The sequence below is a fragment of the Mesocricetus auratus genome, unplaced genomic scaffold (assembly GCF_017639785.1).
Source record: "Mesocricetus auratus isolate SY011 unplaced genomic scaffold, BCM_Maur_2.0 Super-Scaffold_100013, whole genome shotgun sequence".
In the NCBI taxonomy this organism is placed as follows: Eukaryota; Metazoa; Chordata; class Mammalia; order Rodentia; family Cricetidae; genus Mesocricetus; species Mesocricetus auratus.
In genome coordinates, this window is record NW_024429196.1 from 81,369,767 (window position 1) to 81,397,228 (window position 27,462).

The 27,462-nt window shown below is 49.7% G+C and overlaps 1 protein-coding gene across 1 annotated transcript; it reads right to left on the minus strand.

Annotated features, from left to right (window-relative positions):
• Positions 1-3,450: 3,450 nt before the first annotated feature.
• On the minus strand, positions 3,451-27,462 carry Fbp1 (fructose-bisphosphatase 1). Its single transcript, XM_013119330.3, has 7 exons — positions 27,072-27,462; positions 15,802-15,964; positions 13,594-13,686; positions 11,327-11,467; positions 8,197-8,334; positions 5,673-5,792; positions 3,451-3,887 (listed from the first exon to the last, which is right to left on the minus strand). Exons 1-7 carry the CDS (start codon positions 27,239-27,241, stop codon positions 3,696-3,698), a joined length of 1,017 nt encoding a protein of 338 aa, XP_012974784.1. The 5' UTR covers positions 27,242-27,462; the 3' UTR covers positions 3,451-3,695.

The following is a 27,462-nucleotide window of genomic DNA, read 5'->3' on the forward strand; positions in this document are numbered from 1 at the left end:
AGACAGAAAAGTTTGGGCTGGGGAGATGGCTCGGTAAACGGGTCAGTAAAGTGATTGTCATGCATGCATGAGAACCTGAGTTCCAACCACAGCACCCATGTTAAAAGCCAGATATGTTAGCATAGCCCTACAATCCCATCGCTTGAGAGACAAAGGCAGGGTTATTCCAGCAACTCCTGGGTCGGCCAGCCTGACAGTTGGTGAGTTCTAGGTTCAGTGGCGGAAGATACCCAACACCAACCTCTGGCCTCCATATGTGTGCACACCGTGTGTACATGCACTCACACAAATGTACACACACACACACACACACAAACATGTATTGATACACAAAACACATCCAAAAGTCCAGGAATTTTTTAATACCATTTTTGAAAGCCAAAACAGCCTGGAAGCAAGGTGGCAGCAAGGCCATGCTTCCTCTGAAAGCTCTGGGAAGGATCCTTTCTTGTCTCCTCTGGCTTCTTATGCATACCTCCGCTGCCATGGCTCTGGTCTCTGTCTCCACTGTCACATGGTAAGATGGCTGGATAATCATGGTTGTCCACTACATCAGGGATTAACTAAATTCCAAGCATCTGGGCACACCTGTGAGGGATTTTTCTTGGTTGGATCACTTAAGGAGGGAGGCCCACCCTAAATCTGCATCCTTCGAGGTCAGAAGACCCACCTAATGTCTGGGCCACACCTTCTGGTGGCAGCCCACATGAAAGGACACGCAAGAAGGAAACTCTTTGCTGTTTGCCGGATTGCCCTCATTCTCAGTGGCAAGTTCATCGATCGGGCTGAGCTGTGCCTTTGCTGGAGTTAGAACAGACTTCTTAGGGATTCCAACTGGAAACTGGCAGCTCTCTAGGACCTTCTTGGGACTCCAGCACTGGATTGGAACTGCTGAGACCGGGAGTCTCACGGACAGAAAAACTCATTCTTTAACCCTTCTATTGCAGACAGCCATTGCTGAACTACTCAGACCACAGCCTATAAGCCTCTCCAAATAAATGCCTCTGTGTGTGTGTGTGTGTGTGTGTGTGTGTGTGTGTGTGTGTCTGTATGTGTGTGTGCCTATGTCTGTGTGTGTGCACATGCACGCACCTAATCTATCAGTCTTGTTCCTTTAGAGAACGAATACGCACGGCCTTCTCCTGTGTGATCTTATGAAGACACTTGCTGCGCTGAGGGCCCACCCATGGGGTCTGAGATGGGCCCATCTCAAAATCTTCAGCTCCATCACATCTGCAGAGGCACTTTATTCAAATGTGGTCACACCTGCTGCTCTTGGAGATTTGAATGGGGGTGTGTCTTCTGAGTGGGAACCACTGAACCGGCTGCAGACGTCTTGAAATGATTCCCACGTCTGCGGCTGAGAACTGGGTTGCACTGACTCCAAGGGCTTTGAGAACTCACGGTGCTGAAGTGGGCCTTCTGTCTCTGCCCTGCCTGACCTGCCCCTTGCAATGCCCGCTCTATACCTGCCCTTGTTGGCAAAGCCAAATCAGGAATGGCTCTCAGTCACATCGGAAGGATTCCCTCTGCTGGCTTTCTGTGTGGTTTAAATTGGAAGGTTAACGAGGAAATAATGCTATCTGAAAAGAGGTCTAAGATATTTGTTAAATACAGAAGTTACTTACACAATAAGCAGGGAGATAGGAGCTCTGGGAACGTGGCGAGCTTCCAAGAGCTAGACTTGCTTTCCCTTTTCCTTTTATCCTCATCTGTCCCACGTACCCTATCCACGCCCCTACAGAAGGTGAGAGGCATAGCTATGAGAACTCTAAGAACAAACCAAGACCTGGGAGTGGGAAATGGAATCTTGACACTTCCTACTTCTGCTAGAACTAAAGAAGTTGGTAGAGAGACCTGGTAGCCTGCGGTGTGAGGGGAGGTTTCAAGGGTTCTTACAGAGATGTTCTGTGTTTGAGAGCAGAAGTATCTCCCACTTTAGGACAAGACCACACCGTAGAGACTAAGTCTCATTCATTTTTATGTGATGGTGAGTGTGTCCCATCACCTCGTCTGCCAAAAGAACAGCATCCTAGACAGCATGAGTCTACAATGACTGGTTGATTATCCTCCAGGGCTGACCAGAGGAGGACTGATGTTTGTGTTGTTATCACTCTGGATGCCGTTCCTGGCTCAGGGCCACAGACAGAGGAAAACTTGGATGTACTCAGAGGATACAAGTAAGCATTCTTGAAAAGCATTCCGTTAACTGAGCCCACATCTCGATCAAAAGACACCAGGCAGTCTGGTCAGCAAACGGAAGCAAATTCAAGGCTTGTGATTTGACCAAGTTTCCTGTTGGAAGAACATGGAATTGTTGGAGCATTTACACACACACACACACACACACACACACACACACACACACAGGGACGAACACATGGATGGACACACACACAGACAGCTCACACACGGCTCAGGGTTCCTAACACCTGATATAACTTACCATGATCTTGAGCTTCTGATCCAGAAAGGGAATGCACTATGTGCAGAATATAATGTGCGCCAAACAGCTGTATTTCTCACTATGCTCCATATGTACAGGACCAGCTGTGACAGGTCCTCTGGGGAAAGCCCTCTGGCCCAAAAAGTACCTGCTTGGCATACAGTCTGGTTCCTTAAATTTAATTCTTATGGTCCATCATTTTCATTATGATCGCTAGACCCTCCCTAGAAATTACACAGCTGTGTTATTAGATGTCACTCCTGTGTTAAAAAAAAAAGCACTGTTGAATAGTAACATAAACTGTCATTTTGTCTTGGATGATTATAGACACCTGCAGGAGGCTGAGAAGCCAGACACTCACTAATTACCAGAAGGACAGAAACACCCAGAAGTGAACAGGACCACAAATATTAGAAGTGATATTAACTCAGCTTAGTGACCAGGATGCCTGGGCTCCTCTCTGTGGGGACACCAGACCTTGTTCAGAGACCCACTTCCCCATCAGCCTGGGAGTAGGCAGCTGTAAAACAATGTTTACTAAAAACATGTTTACTAAAAACAATGCAATGCTCAGGGCAATAAGTTCCTGAAAAGGGCTGGCCCACGGGAACCACCCTGACCTCGACCTTGTGCAAAGACTAACGGCCTCTTCTGACACACCCAAATCAGTTTTTGGTGTCAAAGAGAACCAGCCAGGGGTGGAGAGAGAGCGGAAGCTTTTCTGGAGGGAGGCCTTTCTTGGGAAGTTTTCTTGAGCCTTTTTGGGGCCTGCTTAAAGTTTTCTTTATCCCCGACACCCTCCGCACATTCTCGGACACAGGCTGCGCAGCGGACGTGGCACCTCCCCCGGCCTTGCCTACCACTCACTGGATGGAGACCTTCAGCCCTCAGTTCTCCATTTTACTGTGGCCCAAATGGACCCACCACATCATTACACTTACGCAGCTGTTGTGGAGGTGAAATGACTTGTCTAACATTCTGTTGACACAAAGTGCACAAAAAAATTATAAAGGAAGAGTGTGTTTATTTCTCCTTCTTCTGCTCAAAATACATGTTACCTGTCATGGTGGTGTGATAGCAGGTGGGTGAGGCAGTCTTGGGCATTGCAAAGTGTTGGACTGTGGAACTGTCCATACTGTTAGGTCTGTTGTCTAGGAATATACAGCATACAGTCAGAAAGGGGCAGTGTCACTTGAGGTCGCAGGTCCAGATACAAGGCTCTGCTTTGGGGCAAGGGCAAAGCAGGCCTTTATTTGACCTGATGCTTCTTGTAGATCTCTAGGAATTCCTTTACATCTTCAGGGGACCCCATGATGACTGGTGCCTTCTGGTGGATGTCAGTGGGAATGATGTCTAAAATATCTTCCTTCCCTGTGGTGGCAAGTCCTCCTGCCTTCTCCATGACAAAAGCCATAGGATTGCACTCATACAGCAGCCTCAGCTGGAAAACAAGACCAGAGAGACCAAGGTCTTCAACCCAGAAGGTGTTACCATCAGGGTGGGGGGAGCCTGTTCTATCGCAAAACTCTGCAGAGCTGTGCAAGTTTCCATGGTAACTGATTCTCTGTGTCTCTCTATCTCTCTGTCTCTTGTCTTTGTCTCTCCATCTCTCTGTGTCTCTCTCCCCCTCTTTCCTTTATCAATTTGGAAAGCTCCCTCCCCCATCCCCCCACACACCCCCACACCCCACAATGTTCCTGAGACAAAACCGTTAGCTATTTGGTTGAATAAAACCATTCACGGAGCTGGAGCTAGCCAGCCACCTGACGCAAACATGAGGCAGACCACCTGGATTCGGGACAGAGTAGCATTTTTGGCAGTACTAACGGTTCCCAACTCTTTACAGCCAGAGACGGGACTTAATGAGCGATTCCGTGTGTGTTGGACGGAGCTCCGTCTGCTCTAAAGGCATTTTAAAAAAATCCACAGTGGTGTCTGGCTGCAGACATCTGGAAGGCAGGCTGGTTCCTCCAAACAGTGCACCATTGTCTGCAGCCCTGTGTGCTCCTCTTGAAAGCCTCCCTAATGCTCCAGGGTTGGGATTCTGTCTGACTTATATCTTGGTGTTCGCTTTTGAATATTAATTTTTTTTTTTATTGAGCGCATTTTCATGCAGTTGGCCTGTGGAGCAGACAGACTGTGCTAGTATTTCCTGACCCTGTTCCCCATATGGGAATCAGGGCCAGACTTGAAAACTCAAAAAGGGGCAGGGGGGGGGGGAGTCACCTCCACGTTTTCTGTCAAAGAGAAAGAGAGTGAATCACTCGAGAAAAAGTGCGATACGTACGGCAAGCTGGCTGAGTGCTTCTGGGCTGTTGCAGCAAGACAGGTGTGCAAAGAAAGAACAAAGATCAGTGCTCTCGGTGAAGCAGACACCGTGAGCATGAACAGACCCCATCAGGCCCACAACCTCAGCTACTGACAGCTTAAGGGCATGTGGTTCAGCATGGTGGTTCAGACTGCTCAGCTTTCCCAAGGTGGGCGGAGGAGGGCCAGGAATTCAAAAGTCACCCTTCTCAGCTGCACAGCCTGGCTCACCTGAGACTGTCAGCAAAACCAAAAGGGGCAGGGAAGAGGACAGAATATCTGCAAAGGAAGCGTTTTTTTGTCGCCTCGCACGAGGGAGTAAAGGACGCCCCCTAGCGGGCCCTGGAAGGCACACAAGCCCCGTGACTTGCCGGAGAGCTGACTACATAACACGGTGGCGGGTGCAGTCAGTGGAAAAAAATCCGCCCGGAAGCTCTGGGTTTCCCCACACCCTTGCCCCTCAATCAGACAGCATCACTTTCCAAGCAGCAAATGCCAAGCTCATGAGCTACATCTATTTTATGCCTTTGGGAGCCATCAAAGTAGACCCCTCTCGGCAATGCATATTTGATTTGCTATCCTGGTAATGAGACAGGACTATTTCATTTCCCTCTATGAATGGAACCCATTCTGTGCGAGCCAAACCCATGTGCCTGGAAGCCCTGAGCGCTTTTTAGTCCCCTGCTGGAGTTCCATTAATTCTCTTTTGCCATAGCTGTGGAAGGGCTCTCGTGAGACATTTTCACATTTAGTTGATGCAGTCTAGGCCTTGCCTCAAATCTGGAGACTGCCACAGACATGTGAGCAACCACCGGAGAGTTCATCGGCTCCATGACCTTTCTACCCAGTGAGGTCAAACCCCTGGGGCTGGAAACAATCCCCCACTGCTTCTTGCTCATTTCCTTGGGGGTGTACGTACCTTTCCACTGGGGCTCTTCTTATTGGCAGGGTATAAAAAGATCCCTCCGTACACCAGAGTGCGGTGAACATCAGCCACCATGGACCCCACGTACCGGGCACCGTAGGGAGCTGAATTACCCTACAAGGTTGAGAGCAGCAGAAGATTAGAGCTGTGGAAGGTAAAGAAAGGGTGGGCGGACCCTCGGTGTCCCTGATGTTTATTCCACTCCACAGTTACTTACCAAGTTTCAGACAAAATGCTCACCTGGAGCTGAGCTAAGGCATGAAATGAAAATCCCTGTGATGGTTTGAATGTATTTGCCCCCCCATTAACTCATAGGGAGTGGCACTATCAGGAGTTGTGGCCTTGTGGGAAGAAGTGTGGTCTTGCTGGAGGAGGCTGGATGGCACAGGCCTTTAATTCAGACCTTGAGGCTGGAGGGCACACTTGGCAATTTCTCCAGCACCATGTCTGCCCATGCTCCCCGCCATGACGGACTGAACCTCTGAATGGAAAGCTAGCCCCCTCAATTAAACGTTTTCTTTATAACAGTTGAGGTGGCGGCCGTGGTATCTCTTCACAGCAATAGTAAACACTAACTCAGACAATCTCACTCTAGAAAAGAAGGAGGGAAGTCATGGGACACAGCCTCCTGAATATCTCCCAGAAGTTCACATTCCAGCAGTAGCCCCAAGAAGAGTGTGGTTGGTTCTGCTATGAGGTTGGAACAGGCGATACAAAATTTTAACTTGAAGACTGACAAAGATTTTGTCACGCTAAAGAACTGGGCATGTGCAAAATTATATGTTTTGAGGGAGAGGATTTGGTACAAACAAGGGCTTGACAGCATAGAGGTAAGTGCTGTTGCCACGGGGTATGCTAACATGCATGTGTGCAGGAATTGTGCATGGGAAAGGAGAGAAAACCATGCTAGAGAGAAAGCCTGGGGCCAGCTTTGAGGACCCCAGACCCTGGATGCCATGTTAACACGTGGGCTTCATCCTCAGAAAAGGGCAGCAATGGTAGGGCAAAAATCAAACAGCCCTATAGAAAGAGCCCCTGGACAAGCAGCTGTTTTCCTCCTCATACTCACTCGTGAGAAACCAGGGTAGACACTGTCCATTATGTATGTGTGTGTGTGTGTGTGTGTGTGTGTGTGTGTGTGTCTGTATGTCTATGTGTCTGTGTATGTGTCTGTGTGTGTGTGTATGTGCATGGGTTTGTGGGAATGAGTGTGTGTGTATGCATGTGTGTGTGTTTATATGTGCATGGGTTTGTGGGAATGAGTGTGTGTGTGTGTTTATATGTGCATGGGTTTGTGGGAATGAGTGTGTGTGTGTTTATATGTGCATGGTTTGTGGGAATGTGTGTGTGTACGTGTGTGTGTTTATATGTACATAGGTTTGTGGGAATGTGTGTGTGTGTACATGTGTATGTGTGTGTTTATATGTGCATGGGCTTGTGGGCTTGTGGGAATGTGTGTGTGTGTGTTTACATGCGCATGGGTTTGTGGGAGTGTGTGTGTGTGTCCACATGTTTATATATGTATGGGTTTGTGGGAGTGTGTGTGTGTGTGTTTACATGCGCATGGGTTTGTGGGAGTGTGTGTGTGTGTCCACGTGTTTATATATGTATGGGTTTGTGGGAGTGTGTGTGTGTGTCCACGTGTTTATATATGTATGGGTTTGTGGGAGTGTGTGTGTGTCCACGTGTTTATATATGTATGGGTGTGTGGGAATGTGTGTGTGTGTGTGTTTACATGCGCATGGGTTTGTGGGAGTGTGTGTGTGTGTCCACATGTTTATATATGTATGGGCTTGTGGGAGTGTGTGTGTGTGTCCACGTGTTTATATATGTATGGGTTTGTGGGAATGTGTGTATGTGTGTGTGTGGAAGCACTCCATCAATCTCCACCTTATATGTTGAGGCCCAGTCTTTCATCACATGAACCCAGAGCTTTTGATTTGTCTCTCCCAGGTCACTGCTTGCTCAGGGGATCCCTTCTCTGCCTCCCTACACTGCTATTACAGGCAGGCTGCCTGTAAACTAGACCTGGGGGACCAATCTCCAGTCTCCATGCTTGTGAAGCAAGCAGTTTACCCACTGAGCCATCTCCCCTGCCTGACACTGACCATCCTGATACAACAGACAGAAACCCATCAAGGGCATAGGCATGAAGGTACAGACCTCATGCAGTAGATGTTTGAGGACTAGGGGGTCCCAGAAATACAAATGCATTATTATTGTAAAGAAGCTCATCTGGTTGACTTTATTGTCCCGATTATGCTTGGAGATAAAGACTAACTAATACTCAAATGTTGATGTCTCCCAGCAAGCACTTCAGCTCCAGGACCTAGTTTCAGTGGTTTCTACCTCTCCCTCATCTCCAGGATAATTCACATCAGTGGATTGATTGACTCATAAAGCAAGAGTCCCAGATGAAGTCCAGGCCCCTTCTCAATGCCAAGTGTCCCTTTTTCCTCTTAAGGGCACGCCTCCCAAAGCTGAACACCACACCAGTCCCAACTGCCTACTCACTCACTTGAGGGAACTTTTTCCTTTGGACATACTCAGCGATGGCAGGGTCAAAGTCCTTGGCGTAGCCCTCATTAAGGCTGTAGATGCTACCTTTCTTCTTGATCTTCACGTCCTTGTCCACCAGAATGAATTCTCCGATGGCCTTTGAAACGAGGGAGAAAGGTAGACCGATGATCGGCAAGCTCCCCCAGGCATGAACAAAGCATGGGCTGTGACCACACCTCACCCCGGGACACAGTGACCACAGCCAAGGGCTCTGGGGGTGACAAGGATGGAGGAGGGAGTAAAAGGGTTTAAGAGTGCTAAGGATTTTCATAAAATGAGGAAGAAAGCTTGCAAGGCCAGACATGGGAGAGCACAATTCTAACCTCAATACCAGAGAGGCTGAGGCAGGAAGGAGGGTGAGGAATTTAGGTTCAGCCTGGTCTACACTGTGAGACCCCGCCTCCAAAATCATAGACAGGAAGAGGGCTCATGAGGCAGGCCACACCCTCCCTGAAGGACTATTGTCAGTTAACGGTGCCTAGGGAGAAGGTATCATTTCCCTCACCGTCGTAGTCACTGACAAGTCGCTCGTGCCCCTAGAAATAGCCCTTCCTTTCCCATACAAGCAACTCCATTTAAATTCAGTGGTTCACAACAGAGAGAGGGAGGCAGTGGGAGGAGAAAGAGAGGGGGAGAGAGGGAGGGAGGAAGGGAGGAAGGGAGGAAGGGAGGAAGGAAGGAAGGAAGGTAGGAAGGAAGGAAGGAAGGAAGGAAGGAAGGAAGGAAGGAAGGAAGGAAGGAAGGAAGGAAGGAAGGAAGGGAGGGAGGGAGGAAGGGAGGAAGGGAGGAAGGGAGGAAGGGAGGAAGGGAGGAAAACAGGAGAGGTCTGGCTAGAAAGAAAGGTTTCAATGGGAGAAAGTGAGGAGAGAGAATCTTGGAGATGAAACTGATCAAAATTTATTATTTGTGTGTGTGTGTGTGTGTGTGTGTGTGTGTCAAAGAATGAAAAAATAAAAACCATTCAGACACAGAAATGGAGGAAGTATGTGAAATACAAACCAAGAGGATGCTAACTGAGGAAATGGAGGGAATTAACCGCAGTCACAGAAGGCATCACTACAAATGCATCTCCTCTTTTTTGTTTTCGTGCTTTTTTTTTGTTCTTACTCCTAAAAATTTGGGCCATAATTTTATAGAAATATTTTTGTACAGTCAAGAAAACAAAGTAAATATCTCCGCCTAAAATGTCTGGAAACCCTCGAGGATGGCATATAAGGTAGTCATCAAACTCACTATTGGAGAAGGGCATTTAAGGAAACCTCTTGACTATTGCTTAGATTATTAGTTGGGGTCAACCTTGTGGATCCCTGGATATTTCCCTAGTGCCAGATTTCTCTTTAAACCTGTAATGGCTCCCTCTATTATGGTGTCTCTTTTCTTGCTCTCCTCTAGTCTTCCCTTGACTCGATCTTCCTGCTGATGGAAGCAGAAGCAGACACCCACAGCTAAACAGTGAGCTGAGCTCTGGAATCCAGTTGCAGAGAGGGAGGGGTGATGACCAAAGAGGTCAAGACCAGGCTGGAGAAACCCACAGAAACAGCTGACCTGAACAAGGGGGAGCTCACGGACCCCAGACTGATAGATGGGAAACCAGCATAGGACTGATCCAGACTCTCTGAGCAAGGATGTCAATTAGGAGACCTGGGCAATCTATGAGGCCTCTGGTAGTGGATCATTATTTATCCTAGTGTATGGGTGGACTTTGGGAACCCATTCCACACAGAGGGATACTCTCTCAGCCTAGACACACGGGGAAGGGCCTAGGCTCTGCTCCAAATGATGTGACAGACTTTGAAGATCCCCCACGGAAGTCCTCACCCACCTTGGAGAGCAGAAAGGGGATGGGATAAGGGTCAGTGGGGGGGGCAGGGGAGGAGGGGAGGGATTGACATGTAAAACAAGCTTGTTTCTAATTTAAATTTAAAAAATGGGAAAAAAGAAAGAAAGAAAAAGTCTAGAAATCCGGAGCCACCTGCAGAGCTCAGCCAGCCATGCTCCCCAGGCAGCCATCCAGTACCCAGCCTAAGCGCCCAGCAGGTGAAGGAGGAGAGTCTCCCACATTTGGAGACAGGAGCTATGAAAGCTCACTGAAAGCTGAAGCCTGCTAGAGACCCACATGTGGATATTCTGTCCCTAGCCTCAGCCATCGACCTGTTCTAGATGGGAGCCAAGAGCAAAAGGGGAGGCCCCTCGAATCTCCCTGGGGTAAATTTCACCTCTGTCAAGCCAAAGAAAGCAAAGCAGAAGTGTCGAAGCCACATGGAGACCCCGGCAGTCAGCAAGAGGACCCAGCAAACATCTGTGTCTGGGGAGGGAGGAAGGTTCCCCAGGACCCAGAAATCTACCCCTCCACATGCATATCTACAATCAAGAGACAGATTTTCGTTTTACTCTCTATGTCTGTCAACTAAAAGGCAGCAGAGAGGGCGCCAGGAGCTCATCAAGGGGACTGGACAATCTGGACAAGGGGCAGCCGCAGCCAACACCACTGCTTTCAGAAGCTGCCCTATTTTCCCCTGGGGCCTCAGGCCCAGATCTTTGATTTGTGCTGTCCACCCTCTACTTCGGTCTTAGATTATTTATTAAGCGCCCATGCTCCCGGGGAGGTGAGGGTGCAGCTGTGTTAAGGGTCAAAGGTAGCCCGTGTTTTGATCTGCAGCAGTTTGCCACACCCCGCACACTCTCAGGAGTGAACTGCCTCTCACAGAGGACACCATGTGCTCTGTACCTTGTGTGTGTGTGTGTGTGTGTGTGTGTGTGTGTGTGTGTGTGTGTGTGTGTGTGTGTGTGGTTTGCTGCTGTTGTTGCTGTCTGTAAGAAAAAGGGGATGGGAGGGAAGGGGGGGGGGTCTGGAGATATGGTTCAGCACTTCCAAAGGACTCAGAATAGGTTTGCAGCACCCATGCTGGGTGGTGGCTCACAACTATCTGTAACTCCAGTTCCAGGGAACCCAACACCTTCTGACCCCCATGGACATCACACACTTCACACACACACACACACACACACACACACACACACACACACACACACACACACATACAAGCTCAAAGCTACTAGCCAAGCACCCAACCTAAGAGATGTCTCACCGGGTCCAGCATGAAGCAGTTGACGCCAGACTCCAAGGCAAGGACCAGCATAGTGGCGCTGCCATAGAGAGCATAGCCGGCCGCCACCAGGTCCCGGCCTGGCTGCAGAGCATCCTTCTCAGAAGGCTCGTCGGTGGTTTTCTGGAGCAAAGGGGAAAAGAAAACACATTTTCACTTTGCTTCACCGTCCTTTTTTTTTTTTCCCAGTGCCACCACCAACAGGATACACGGCAGGGTAGGCCTCTAATGCAGCGGTAGTCAGCCTTCCTAAGGCTGCCATGCTTTAATACGGTTCCTCGTGCTGTGGTGACCCCAGCCATGGAGCTACTTCCATTGTTGCTTCATAACTGGAATCTTGCGACTGTTATGAATCCCAGTTTGGACACCTGATACCCAAGATACCCGACGTGAGACCGACCCTCAAAAGGGCCTTGGCCCACAGGTTGGGAGCCCCCGCTAGGGAGAGTGAGTGGCATCCCAGAGTTTGCCTCCTGCCCCACAGCAGCCTTCCAATTGCATCACTCACTACACAGGCAGCCTTCCTGAAAGACCCCCTCCCCCCTCCCCCCCGCCAGCTTCCTGCCCCGGAACCGCTCTTTCCAGCCAGCATCCCCTCCACATATTCCTAATTTGATTTTCCCCCGTGTCTCAATTATCACTTCCAACAAGCAGCGTTGCTTTTTTGCCAGCTCCATTAATGCAACCTGATCACGGGCACCCGGTGTCTGTCTTCACCTGCTTCTTCCGTCTGTGCTTAAACAAATTATCACAGGGCGGCAGGGCTGAACCTCTCTCTGTCTCTCTCTCTCTCCTGTGGGGAAACTGATTCTGTGCGCTCCCATCACTCTCTGAGCCGCGTGGTCAATTACTCCCACATCAAAGAAATTCCCAGAAATACAGTTTGTGGCGTCTCTCTGGAGTCATTAGAGGACAGGCCAGATGCAGCTGGAGCTCCTACCCCGCCCCCCCCCCACACACACACACAACCAAGAGTAAGAGGCCCATTTTAAAGTTGGCCTCACAGAACCTGAGAGGGGATGGAGGCTACCAGAGGCCGGGCAGTCAGTGAGAAAAAAAATTTTTTTCAGTTGGTTTCCTATAAACGGCAGATTTGGCCCGTGCGTCGCTAAACAAATGGCCTTTGTCAGTGTGGATTGCTTGTCAGGGTTATTTTAACAGTAACCTTCTTCCCTGGAAGCCAGTGACACAAAGAAGGGACACAGGCCTCTAACTATCTCTAAGGCTTCACAGAAACAGCTCTCCACCCTGAAGAGTACCCCATAGATTCACCAGGCCCAGCACCACGCATTCGTGCTGGTCCCTAAGCTAAGCTACCCAACACTCTTAAACTCTCCTCTACGCCCTTGAAATGAGGAATTCCACCACTTCTCTGAGATGTTGGATCACTCAAAAGAACCCCTGGGTCAGAGGTTCCCGGCCTGGTCAAGCCTAACCCTTCCCAATTGCGTGTCCTCCTGAAAACTCAGAGCAACAAATGCCTTTCTCCTGGAAGGCCGGCTCATGCCCCCACCGCTGCCCGGGATGGCCAAGCAGGAAGAACTTGGCAAAAGCCAGCACTCCCTGAGCATTGCGTCTCTTCCCCTCCTACAGAGGCCACAACTGCCACAGGCTTTAGGGTGTACAAAGTTCCATGTCACCCAGTAAGGGCCACACGGGTGACACCATCAATTTGGGAGGCTTGAGGCGATGGAGGAGAAAGTCAGGCAGGGATGGGTGAGACCATTGCCAAGGCCTTTCCTTCACAAGGGCAAATAACCATTTTTTTTTCAGTTCCATTCATAGCTGCAGAAACCATATATATATTTTTTTTTTTTAAAGAATACCGCCAATTACTAGAGACAGGTGAACCGTCTCGTGGGGAAAGATTTGCTTGGTTTTGTTTCCTTTATTGGATAAAAGTGAACCTTTTTAAACGGCCTTTAGCTTAAGGAAGAAATCGATGAAGGCAGGTTGGGCTGGTTGTCACTCCGTCTGCCCTGGCATGTTTTAAAACTCAGTTTCTTTGTGAGAGAGAGAGGGCTGAACGAGTGGCCTGGTCTCTTTGACCACCAGCGTTTTTTTTATTACCGTATCTTAGCAGTTTTGTGGGTCTCTCTCACACGGAATATGCAGGGCAACCGGTGTTTGGCTGCTAATATATTCAAGCCCCACGGCTTTGTGCCCCAGATTCATTTTCTATCAAAACCAGAGGCTTTTATTTGTAAAAGCAGAGCATCGTCGCAAGAGCCTCCACTGATCCTCTTTACCTTTCTGTAAATGCCAAAAATGGTTCCAATGGACACAAGGCAGTCAATGTTGGATGAGCCATCCAGGGGATCGAAACAGACAACATATTTGCCCTGGAAAAAGAAAAGAAAATGCAAACAAGGTTAAGTGCACGCTGAATGAACTCTAAGGGACAAGGTGAGAAGTACGGTCTTATTTGTTTATATTCTGTCGGTGAGGGGGTATGAGAAGATGGATAAGCAGACAGGACAGGTAAATCTTAGGCAGAGAAAATATAATTTAGGATAGGAAGTATAGAAGTGCACATAATAAAATCATAGCTTCCTACTCCACCGGTGTAAGTGAATCATGACTTTGGTTTGAGAAGGCAAAGGAAATTCGAAAAACAAAATTAGTCATTTGTCTCTCTCTACTTAACAAGGCAAAGAAATAATGCCTAGGGGAAAGGAAGATGTCCTTAGCACTCAGGTTTGTAAGACGTTCCTCACTCAGTTTGATGGGTGGTGCATGCAATTGTAGTGCACAGATTTCTCAACATTATCCCTGACATGACTCCTAAAAGAAACGGCCCCGGGGTTGTGGTGGTTGCAAACCATCAGTGTCACTCTTGGCTGGCCGGCTCCAGCTCTCAGGCTCATGGGATCAGGCTCGTCCAAGCTCTGTCCGTGACTCCCAAGAATAGGGTCCAGCCTTTGAACGTCCATACCCTTGAGTTTTGTAAGGACGACAAACCGGAGAAAATTTTCAGGGGAGCCAGTTTTCCAGCTCGTCCCTGGGAGTTTTCCATCTCCAATTATCTTCTTTAGATGTGTGTGTGTCTGTCTGTGTGTGTGTGTGTGAAGAGCGGGTGGGTGTTTAATGTCCTTCCCCAGATCCAGGGAACTCCTTCACTGCTCGCTCATAACGATTCATTTCCACGGATGCAGGAAACTACAGACGGGAAAATGAGATTGCAGCCACTGCGACGGCATATCACAGCAGGGGTTCGGGGGGCTGGAAAACCGGACGGACGACGACACTGCAGAGAAGATTGGGACTTCTCCTGTGGCCATGTGTCAGAGGAGTTGTAGAGCAGCGCGCGTCGCTCTAGGCCGGCCCCTACCCCTTACTAAGGCCAACGCAAGCTGGATGTTAAGTCAGCTTCTGCTTTTCCCTCCCAATTCTACCTTCCCACGCTCCCAATTTTCCTTGACCGGGGAAAGACTGTCAGAATAACTGTTCTAGTCTCACGTTTGTGTTACCATCTGCCACGGTCTCCTAAGAGCCAAGTAAACTCCCTCCTGTGTGTGACACGGGGTGTTCACACGAATCCCCTGGCCTCTCTACAATGCTGAGCCTTCTCTGGAAGCTGCTCCACCCTCCCCCAGCTGTTTGGCATGCCAGGCTGGGGCTAGGAACTGGGCCACACAGACTATCTCTTGCTCTCTGCCCCTCAGGGAATCCCAGTGCCTGAGCTGGGGCTGGGATGTGGAGCCTGTTCAGCTTGGCAGTGGGTCTGTCTTGAAGGCGGGGACCTGGTCATCGTTTAAGAGCCAATTAGCAGAAGCCAGGCTTTGAAGATACCTAAGCACAGGCCATGACCACTCGGGAATGGAGACACACCCTCGAGAAACGGGAAGAACAGGATCAGGGGAGGCTCTTGTGTACAAATAAAAGAGGGGGGGGGAGGGTCAGAGAATGTAGCTTGCCAATAGCTAACCATAGAGGTCTGGAGGTCTGTACAGTCAGGAAGTGAGGTAGCTGGGCAGAGACAGGGTGTCAGCAGGGGGAAACCAGAAATCGCTCTCTTGTCTGCTGAGACGCTAAGGAGGTACCGTGTGTGCTGTGTCTTGCTCCTCCTCTCTAATCTCTCAGCGTTTCCCTCTGTATCTGACTCCAGCTTTTTATTATCTGGGTCAATTAAGAGAGAACTCCATTAATCCCAGCACTCGGGAGGCAGAGGCAGGCGGATCTCTGTGAGTTCAAGGCCAGCCTGGTCTACAGAGCGAGTTCCAGGACAGACTCCAAAACAATAATGAGAAACCCTCTTGAGAAAAACAAAAACGGAAGAACTCCAGTTACAGTCTCTGGGATGGAGTTTAGAGATCTGGGATGGCAGGAAGACAGAATGGAGGGAGCTTGGGTAACCCATAGAAATCTAGCTTGGAGAAGCCAATGTAAAACCTCTCATGCAGCCCAGAAGGAAAATGGCTACCCGGGAGCCTTCAGCAGTGTGGACACAGACCCACCCTCTTCTCGGGCTCTATTATGATGGCGTGCTTGTTTTCTTCGGACACAAGAACACAGGCAGCAAAGGATGACTTCAGCATGTTGATAACCAGGTCATTGGAAAGGACGTCCAGCTTCTTCACTTGGTCCCCCGTCACGTTGGTTGAGCCGTCGATGCCGTAGCTAGGAGGGAAGGAAACCACAGAAAATAAGCCAAGGCCACCCGAACATCACTGAGGGCAAGCACCGGAGGATCTGGAGAAAGGAAAGCAGATAGGCCAGGGGGACCTTGCCGGGAGGAGCCGGCAAAGCTGGGGGGGGGGGTACTGCTCGGAAGGCCCCACCGTTCCAGCCCTGGGATCACAGGAGTCTCTGGTCACATTCATGCTTCCCAATCATTATAGTGACCCTACTGAGACCTTTAAAACAACCTTCCCCTCCTGCCCCATATGTATACCAGCAGAGCACCACCCTGCCTTCACACTGTGTGTCCGTTATTGTGTCTGTGCTTCGCAAATAACAAGGGGTGATTTTTTTTATGCTGTTTATTTTGCGCAGGAACCAAGTTTACCGCCCTCACATGCGGAAGCTCAACGAATCCGTTAAAGAGGAGCAACAAAGTCCGGGCTGGAGTGAGCCTGGCATATGAGCTAACCCCCGGGCTGGGGGTGGGTGGGGGGGTGTTTGGCTTGTAACAGAGATCATCCCGAGAGAAAAGGAGCCGTGGATGGTCTCACACTTCCATTTTACAGAGGAGAGAGATGGAATGCCGGCATCCATGCCACTTCAACCCATACAGGTGGGCACAGAGTGGATGGTGGTGGTGAGCTGTGTCCCCTCTGACTCCCAACTGCCTCTGTGTGGGGTCAGTCCTCCAGCAGGGAGATGGTAAGGAGCTCCTACTTCTGTTGTGAGCAACCTGCAAGTCAGTCACTGCAGAATTCCCAGAATCCAGGCAGCTCATCCAGAGTCTGAATGAGGGGGGAGGCAGGCTGCCATCCACAATAGAAGGAGGACACAGGAAGGAGGCAAAGAACAAAGACTGGGTATGAGGGTTCAGCCACGGAGCTGGCAGTGGGTAGGGAGGGGCACAGTCTCACCCTGAGATGTCTGTTGAATTTCCTGCCAACTGGTTGTCACTGCTTCAGTTATTGATTGCCTCAACTGGTTTTTTGGTTTTGTTTTGTTTTTTCCTCTTTTAGACAAGGTCTCAAGTAGCCCGGCTGGCCTTGAACTCTCTGTATAACATGTACCTTCAACTCCTGATCCTCCTCCTACCTCCACCTCCACACCAACCCAAACCTTGGGAGCTGAGGATCTGACCCAGGGCTTTGGGCACACTACCCAAACACTCCACCAACTGAGCTACAGCCCCACCCAGCCCTTTGCTTCAAATGCTGAAAACATACTCCCCGACCCCTTAAAACCTAACTCGCTTCTGCGTGTGTGGGCACAGCGTAGCCCAGTCTATAGAGATGAGCAAGCGATTTGTTAGCATCAACCGCTGTCATTGTCACCCCCTTCAAGCCTGGAAGACAGTGCCCTGCCCTCTGCGTTCCTCCACCTCTCCTCTTCTGCCTTACCCCTCCCTTGTTCACTAAGGCCACGCGGTGTGTGGGCTGGCAGCCCGCCTCTGTCCCTGGGTCTCTTTCTACACCATCGACCTCCGAAGTCAACTGTGGAGCCCACGCTGGCCGAAGGTCTTGAGAAGGTTTGACCCGGGGGTCACAGAGGAGCCAACATTCAGAAAGCCAAGAGTCACGGGGGCTTTCTGCCTGCCTGTGATGAGAATCCTATGGGCCAGATAACACTCCACAGGGTTGAGCAGTATGGAGGCCATCCTACCAGTCTCACCCAGGACTCCCATTCACCTTCATGTGGTGGCCACTGGGTGACACTGCTCCTCCATCTTCCTTCAGAGCTCTTCTTTGCCCCCCAGTGAGGGCCTGCCTCTTCTAGAAGGACAGTCCTTTCCAGAAACCTTCAAACTCAAAGATTATCCACTGGACAACTACTCCAGGGAATGAAGTGTGAGGGCTTCCCCTATTAAGCCTGAGTACTAAGATACCCCACAGGGAAACTCAACAATGTGACTTGAAGGCAGACACTGGGCTCAGGAGAGCGGGTTTCCAGGTGCCAGGCAGAGATACTGCCATGGTGGTAGGAGCAATTCATGGATTGTGTAGTTGGTCACCCCTGACTCACGGCCGAGTGCCTGAGCCAGCCCGGCCTCTGTTTCTCTCTGCTACACACACACAGAATTGCTCTGGTCAGTGACGTCCCTCACCACACTCCTGGGGGCTCTGAGGGGCTGGTGGATCAGAGGAACAACTGGCCAGTGAAAAGCCAGAATTTGAGGCTTTTGTAGTTTTGACAGAAAAAGAAAAATAAATCCCTTAAAAATAATCTCAAGGAAGCCAGGCGTTGGTGGCTCATGCCTTTAATCCCAGTACTCGGGAGGCAGAGGCAGGTGGATCTCTGTGAGTTCAAGGCCAGTCTGGTCTATAAGAGCTAGTTCCAGGACAGGCTCCAAAGCCACAGAGAAACCCTGTCTTGAAAAAAACAAAAAAACAAAAACAAAACCTCGGGGAGGGGCGGGGGGGGCAGGTAATGGTATGTTTCACCAACCCTGACAACTTAAGGATCAACCCCGGCAAGCTGTCCTCATACTTCCACAATCCTGCCAAAAAGGCACACATGTACAAGCACGCGGTAAATAAATAAGTAAGCTCTCGAGGAAGCAGGGGACTGGAGAGCACATTGTGTCAGCCACTTGCTTGTAGTTGTAACCAAGCACCTGAAAGAAACAGCTTGAGGGAACTCAGTTTGAGGGAGTTCAACCCATGGCTGCTTGGTGCCCTGTGCCACCACCTGAGTGGGACAGCCTGGCCTATGGGGAGCAGGAGGTGGCTTTGAACTTCAGGTTGAGAAAGCATCGAGCAGGAGAGCCCCAGCACTCAGCTGACTTTCTTTTCAGACCACCCAGGCCCTAGCGCCCAGGATGGTGCTTCCCATGGGGGCTTTAATTAGTCCTTTCCCGAAATGCCCTTCCCAACACACTCAGAGACCAGAATCGTACCTAACCAATCCCCCATGATTCTGGATCCTGTTGGGCTGACAATGAAAATTAGCCATCACACGTGGAGTTTATCTTCTCCACACAATTCCAGATCCACACCCCCTCGCCCAAACCTCTAGAAACCACTGGTCTCTGCAGGCTGCTGGTCATCCTTGCCCAAAGCCTGGAAGGACAGATTGGCAGGGGTCTCCGCTACATAGTCCAGGGAGAGCGGTGAAAGTCTACATATTCCAGGGAGAGCGGTGAAAGCCAGCAGAAGCACCAACACGTTGGCTCGTGGGGCCTCTGTTTGAGCCACTGAACCAGGGCTTGGAGAACGAATCAGCAATGTTCTCTCAACCAAAACCCGGGCATACTGCAGGAGGACTCAGGAGTCCCAGAGCCCCCCCTGCTCTGCAGGGAGCGTTCCCACTAGCCTTCGTGACTGGGAGGGGAAAGCACTAACTGCCTTTGATGGGATGGAGCCTCTCACAGACCGCGTGGCTCCCTTTTGGTTCTCCGTGACCAGAACAAGGTGGAAAATGGCGTTTTTTCCTGACCACAGAAGCTTTGCCTGGGGCCAGCTGGGCCCTGATACCAATGAGAGAAGTATGAGCACAGAAAATGAGGACGGCAAAAACTTAAGCAAGGCAGATATGTCTAGGCTCAACCCCTTCCGTAGCCCCCAGCAGAGCGGAAATCAGTAGCAATTGGTTCTTTGGGGCCACAGCTCTGCTGCCAGGGACACTTGTAGCAATGGGAGTGAGCAACATCTCAAGCTGCTCCCCGGCTCTCTTTTGTTCCCTCTCAAAGGAGAAACGTAAAAGCACAGTGGATAGGAAAAAGGCAAAATGGCTTGCGACCTTCCCTGGGAAGCAGCACGCAGAAGCAAAAGGGTAGGGTGCCTGCCCAGACCTGAGCACCACTGGCCGCTGAGGCAGGGAACAGAATTTAAAAGTCCTACCCAGCCACAGCCAAGCTGCCTGCCTACCAGGACCCAGAACCCTGAGCCGCTGGCGCCAAGCTCATTGGAGCTGAGTTTAGATACGCATGGATTACAGCTGGTACTCAAAGATTTAAAAGACGGCCTGGGGGTGCACCCAGGGTTAGAGTGCTGTCCTAGCATGCAAAAGGGCTCTGAGTTCAAGTCTCGGTAGATTCGCACGTATCTCAGTTAGAGTCAGGACTCTTCGAGACTGGAAAAGATAACCATGACCGATACAACGCAGCAATGATGTATCTATTTTGAAGTCTCTGCATTGTGTCTTGACTGTCTGGGCCAGCCTGAGGACTCCTCTCTCCACGTAAGCCTCTACCTGGGGACGATGCAGCCTGCTCTGTTTCTGGTGAGGTCTGAAGCTAGAGCTGGGGTCCAGGGGTGCACGGCAAACACTAATTTGAAAATGGTATTTGCTAAAGGAACTGACTGGCCTTACACGTCTGAGATCTGACAGTTCTTGCACCTAAACAAAAGAGTATTTCCTTCGGCTCATACCCTTACCTCCAGGAGCAAAATCAGCGTTCAGCAAGTGCTCAGTAAGCATGGTAGAATGGATGAACTCAGAAAGGGACAAGATGCTCCAAGAACTCTAAACTCAGTGCTGTCAGCAATGCTTCCCCTTCCTGACTCCACCATCTGAGCCCTAATCCAACAACAAAGCTGCTGTCTGTAAGCATGCCACCCCCCATCTAAGTGTGACTCCTGTACATGAGCACACACACACACACCAAGTGTGACTCCTGTACGCGAGCACACACACACACACCAAGGTGTGCCTCCTGTGTGGAGGAGACAGCTCAGTGAATAAAGGTGTTTGCTGCCAAGTCTCGCTCAGTCCCCCAGACCCACACAGTGGAAAGAGAGAACTGACCCCCGTAAACTGTCCTCCAACCTCTACACACTTACCACAGAATGCTTGCACATACAACGAATAAGTGAAATGTACAAAAAAACGATGTGTATCTCCTGCACAAAACTGTACAGGCAAGGACAGTGGCCTTTCCCTCCCGCCGGCTTGGTAGAAGAACAGAGGAGGTGACAATCAATGCCATAGGCTGGAACTCTAGACCACCGAGATCCCAGTCCCAGCTCTGCTACATGCTTGGCAGCCCTGTGCAAGTGACTTCACACCTCTGGCCTCTGGCTCTTCAGCTGTAAGATGGGAATACAACAATCAGCTTCCTAGTGCATGGGGAGGGTGGAGAATGAGCTGATAAGGGTCAAAGGCTCTAAATAATGCCCAGGGCATAGACAGGCATTCAGGAAGCATGATCACCCTACCCCTACCCCTAGCTCTGTCAACATTGTGAGGTCCTAGCAAGAAGTCTGTGGTGCAAAGGCCTGCATTCAAATTCTGCATGTTCCTCCTACCAATCTGACCAAACTCCGTGGCTAAGCCCATCTTGATGAACTCAGCCAGAAACAGGGAGTGTGACACACCTGGCCTACAGATGTGTTCCTTGGCTTGTCTGACTCCCTAAAATGGCAGGCAAGGCTATTCTTAACAGATTCCCAGAGGCATCTGCTAAGCAAATGATTGGTTCTGGGTGGGTGAGGGATCAGCTCTAGACCGCCTTTGTAGACAACTTCTAAGAAGACGGCCAACACAGGATTGTCATCACAAGTAAATGGCATGAAGGGTGAAATAGCTCCTTTGAGGTACTGTCACATTTCACTTCAAATCAGCTGGCCCTTCAGCTCAAGCACTTAGAGTGAGGAAAGTGTGTAGCCAAGAGTCTAGGCCCTTGACCTTCTGCTCTTGGACTTCTGGAGACCAGCGTTCTCTTTCTGGAGCCCATGGAGTATAACTAGCCTTAAGAAGTACTTTGTATGTCTCATCTTTTACTTTTACTGTCAAACTCAAAATTTAAAAGCATAAACTATTTTCATTAGTAGAACACGGAATTCCTTAGAGTGTCGGCTAATTGGCTCAATATGTTTAAATCTTTGGAAATTTGGATTAAAAAGTATTGGTATTTAATGCAAATGTTGCATATGGTTTCTAGCATGACAGGAGCTCTTCCCTAGCCATGAAGCCTCTGGTATTTTTATAGGCAGACTTAAGATGTTCACAAAAGAAGCAAGGCCTTCGGCAGCTTTGCTTTTTAATTCTTTTTATTTTTGAGAGTCTCATACATGTATATAAAGAAATATGATCATATCTCCACCCAAAAGCTCTCACCACATGCCCAAAACACTCCTTCTGACTTCTTGTCTTTGTTTTTTTTTATTATTATTATTCTCTAAGTCTAGTTAGTTATGTACCCCCACACGTGCATAGATGCGGGACCATCCATTGGATCACGGGAATTCTACAGTCCCGCGTTCTCCAAACAGAATGGGTCTCGTTCTCCTAGCAAATACCCATTGCCCCTCAGTGAGGGGCAAAGATCTAGTCTGGGATTTTTGCCTGGCTTGATCCTAGTGGGTCTTGTGCAGGAAACCACAGCTGGGTGTGGGTTCATTGTAGCCATGTTATTTAGCAGCACTCCTCCCCATCCTCGGGCTCCGCCCCATCTTCTGGCCCCTCCCCCACTCTCCTGCTCTTACATTCTTTCTGCCTCCTCTTCTGAGACTTTCCCCCGAGGAGCCTCCGTGGTAAGAGAATCCGGTGTAGACTACACTGTCCAGGGCTGAGCGCCCATCTCTTGCTCTCAGCGCTCATCTCTTAACATCTCTCAGTAGAGAGATGCCCTGTTCGTTATGTATCTCTACACCAAGAAGCTACAAAAAGGAGCCTCTGCAGACACAGCTGAAAGCAGCGGAGGTCTGTCAGAGCCGGAATTGGGTGGTTTATGTGTGGGGTGAGGGTGAAGAGGATGTGTTCTCCAGTAGCCTATGTATCCCAGGGTGACCTTGAAACTCTGACCCTCCTGCCTCCGTGCTAGACAAACAGCCTTGGCCTTGAACAGCAGGAACTGAAACCAGGGCCTGGCACACAATCAGTGGACAAGCTCTATATGACATCCTTGGCTGACAGGCTGCTTCCCTTCTTCCAGAACTGTGTGTGAGCAGCAGCACATGGGAAGACCACACTGTTTTTCAGGTCATCTAACCAAGGACAAGGGGGAGGAAGATTATGATTTAAGTCTTTATCACTGAAGTCCCGGGTACCCCACCTCCACCCTGTCATTGATTGATTCTGTGGTAAATGGCCAACCATTCACCCAGGGAGGGCAAAATCCAAGGGTTACTTCAGAAATACACACAGAAGAGGTGCCAATCAAGCGGCTTGTCAAGGTCACAAATCCCAACCCATGACTTTTGTTCATGCAGGTTGCAGATGGACAGACGTCAGGGTATGAGGCCCGGCTCTGATCCCGGGGCCCGGGAATGAGGTTTGCAATGCACTCAGGTCATGTAGGGGGCAGACAGTCCGAGACGCGGGAGGGAATCTGACGAAGTTCTAAGCAGTCTTGTGCCGTGGATTCTGCAAATGTGAAGATCAGCATCGGTGGGCGCTAGCCCTCCCACGGTTCCAAGCTTAAAACTCAATTTCCTCATTGAATTCCTTCCTCCAACCAAACAAAGAAGATCTCATATATAAAAAGGAAACCTTTCTGGAGAGCCAGAGAGTCACTGCAGTTGGCGATTCGTGTGCCACACCGGCATAGTTTCTGAACTCAATCCCCAGAACCCGTGTTTTAAAAAGCGGAGCATGGCAGCACACAGTTGGAATTTCCGTGCTGGGGAAGCAGAGACAGGCCGATGCCAGGAGCTCCCTCACCAGCCTGACTAGCCTAATCAGTAAGTGAACTCCAGGTCAATGAGAAACCCTGTCTCAATAAACAAGGGAGATACCCTTTGAGAAACAGCAGTAAAAGGTTTGGGCCTGACCTACACACACACACACACACACACACACACACACACCTTTTCCAGATGTTGTAGTAGTCTGGAATATATTCTAGGCTGATACGTATGTGCTTGGCTGCAAAAATAGAATGAAGGCCCAGCCCAAAGAAAGCAGTTTACAAAAGAAAGAAAGAAAAGTCTTCAGGAGAGCAGTGATGACATCAGTACATCACCAGCGAGCTCCTCCATCTTCACACAACACTCTAAGGTTGAAGAGCACTTGTCCCTGTCTTATAAGAGGGGAAAACTGAGGCTCACACATGCTTCACCACCCATCTCTGTCACCACATTAGTTAAATATCAGCCTAGGAATCTAAACTCAGCTCCTTCTCTCTGAGACCAGGCTCTTTAGTTCGGCAGGTCCCTGCTCTTCTAAACCCAGTCATGACATTCTCAGGGCCAGTGTGCCCAAGTCCAGTGACCTGGATATGCCCACAGACTATGACTGTGTGTTTCTGCAGTAGCCTAAACCAAGGCGTCCAAAAGTCCACAACCCCTCACTGCTCCACAGCCTCTAGAAGTCAAGTCCTCCTTGGGATTCCATTTGGAGTTTTGTCCTCCTTGGGATTCCATTCGGAGTTTTGCATTGCTTTCATGTATGGCAGCGTGATTCTACTCTCATTTGCTAGAACCGGCTGTTTGGGAGCGCCCCTCACTGCCCAAGTCCAACCCACGCTTCACCTTTGCCAGGTCCTTCCCCTGCCTTCTTGGCTACTATAGCTCTGGTCGCTCCTTCATCTTTTCCACGCCTTCTCCTCCAACTCCAGCCTTCCCTTCCCCAGAACCTGACCTGGGCTACATGAAATGCTGCCTCATGATATTGTATCATTAGGAGCAATGGAAATTGACCGCAGCGGCGACTTTGAAGTTAACTGAGACAGGGTAGCAGCATGAACCATGATTATAACTCTGCTGATCCGGGAGACACCAGGCTGAGCTTGGGAAACCAGTCCCAACGAGGTTCTTGAAAGATCTGCAACCATCCCATCCCTTTGGGTGCACGCTTTTCTATGGCCGACTGGGAGCAATAATTAAGCTCTCTGAAGGCACAAATGGCTCTTCATTCGACACTTCAAGGCACAAACGAGTATAATTTGGAGGCCCTGTCGAGATCATACCTGGCTACTGGAAGTCTGGCTGCTTGTCATACGGTGAATAGTCACATCCTTCCTGTCCCACAAGAATTTAGCTTCTTCCCATCAGCTACTCATGTAGCCATAATCAGCACCTATTCTACCGCCATAACAACCAGAGAGGTGAGGGCTTAAATGCCACAAACCCGCAGAAGGGTTCCTTTACTCAAGGTGTCTGCTCAGTGAAACACCACGCAGCAGGTTAAAAGAAGGGGGAGGATGTCACTCCCTGATGTCAGAAAATGTTCATTACACAACGGGAGAAAACACGGTGTAAATTCAGTCCCATTTTGTGTGCTGGCTACACAGGGATATGTAAATGCATGTTCATATAGACATTTACTTGAGCATAAAGAAGAGTCCGAGAAAATAATCAACAGCAGCTACCAGTGGGTTCTCCAAGAACTTGGCATGGGTGGAGGGTCACTTTTTTCCTCCGCATCTTTCGAATGGCTTGGTGTTTTTGTCAATGGGTACAACTCCTTAAGGAATCTATAATAATATTTTCATAACTGGTGTCATGGTCATCTAGTCTACTAATATACATTCTCTTCCATGCCAAAACTAGCACCTTCTACCAAACCCCATCCCCATTATCTGGGGTTGGTTAAGTGGGATTTGGGGGCTTCTGAGTCTCTCTGAGATTGTGACAAGTACTGGTGCATTTTTAAAAATAATATAAAAACAACAACAACAAAAACCTGCCAACTGCTGTCTCTTAGAAAGCTGCCAGGTCCTCAGAGAGTTAAACCTGTGCTCTGTAAATTCAATTTGAAGTGTGGCTTTACCTTCGTATGCTTGCTCAATGACTCTTTGGGGCCAAGAACAAAACAATGAAAGAATCTTCACCTCTAACACACCTGTTCCTAGCTGCCTGTAGCAATGCCTAGCCCTTGCTAGGTGTCTGAAAGGAAATCTGACCAGGTGCTTCATTCTTAAGAATTGACTCAGCCAAAGCGACACGGTAGAAATAGAGGTTTGGAGAAATAGATGCATAAGGAAATAAATAACCCAGGGCTCATTGTTGGGAGAGCACTTTAAAAAAAATACACTTCAAAGGATTCTATGCTCAAGTTAGCCACAAACCTCACATAGCATTTCTGCATTATTCATAGGCATGAGAAATATTAGGGAAATATACAGATAATCTAAAAGCCCGGGCTCCATTCCATTGTATGCCAACCAGTTAGATACCAAACATGAGCTCACACCAGAACAAAGTAAAAGAGAGCTGTGTAGTTTGCAAAAGGAAGGTTTGCCTTCACTCCCTACTACCTACTGTATGAACTATAGATCAGAGCATTAAAATCACCCACCACGACAGGTGTGGTGGTGCACACCTTTAATTCCAGCACTCAGGAGGCAGAGGCAGGCAGATCTCTGTGGGTTCAAGGTCAGCTTGCTCTACACATAGCATAAACTCCAGAACGTCAAAAGCTACATAGCGAGACCCTGCTTCAAAAAGCCAAGCACTACCCACCACAAGGAAACTTCCTGGGGAGGCAGAATCTCGGACCCTCCACAATCACCCCTGGAGGAGGGTCTGCATGACGAAGTCCCCAAATGTTTCAGAAGAAGGAGATCAATTCCTTGACTCCGTCAGAAGTCTACTACTCCAAGCCCTGTCTTTGAGCTCTTCGCTAATTGGGCAAGATCTGCTCATGGCATTAATGCAAATAGGGAGAGGTTTTGTTGCTCATTAGGTGAGGCTCTGCAGCTAGTCCCCAAAAAAGAGAGGACAGGGCACCGTATAGACAGCTGGACTTGGCTGGGTATTCACTTCTTCCCCGACTACCGACTTACTGCTCGGTGGGGTACTCTTAACGGAACTAGCCTAGGTCGAGGGTGACACACTGGATCTGAAACAACCTGGGGCCAAAATCCCAAAGAGAGTAACAGGGGAGGAAGGTGACCAGGCTAGCACTTTCTGTCTGAGACCAAGGTGGGCAGCTGGTACTAGCCCTGCTTGGTAAATCACTCACTTTTACCATGAGACTGGGGGTAGGGACAAGGAGAGCTGAGACCAGAGGAGGACTAGGACAGGTGAGCATCTGGAGGACAGCCCTCCCAGGGGGCCTGCTCCATCACCAAGAGGAAGAGGATGAGGGCTTGTGTACAGCAGGGCAAGAGGCAGGAATCTCAGGTGTCAAACGGGCACACTGGCTACCAACAGGGGGTCCAGAGAGGCAGGCCACCCCCGGGCGCTCTAATAGACCAGACGGGGCCACCAGAGGCCTAACTCACAGCTGTGCGATGCCCGCTTTGCGCACTGCGGACGAGATGGCTTTGACCGCGGTGCAGAGCGAGTTCAGCAGCTGGGTCATCTCGCCCGTGCCGTGAGCCTTCCTGCCCTCCTCCATGACGAATCGGGTCAGGGTATTGATATCCGTGTCGAAGGGCGCCTTGTCCGACATGGTTGGGGCCTGATAACAGGTGCGAGCCGCAGGAGCTGGCTGCAGGTGCAGGCAGGAAGAGCCCACAAGGGATGGTCACAGCGGGAGTTCTGAAAGCTGCCCGGTGTTTGCAGAAGCTCCGTGAACTTGAGTCCTGGGGGACCTTAAAGCCATCAGGTCTCCGCCCCCTGTCCCAGGAAACACCTCTTTTGCTCCCTGCCTCCACCCAACTGCCATTCTGC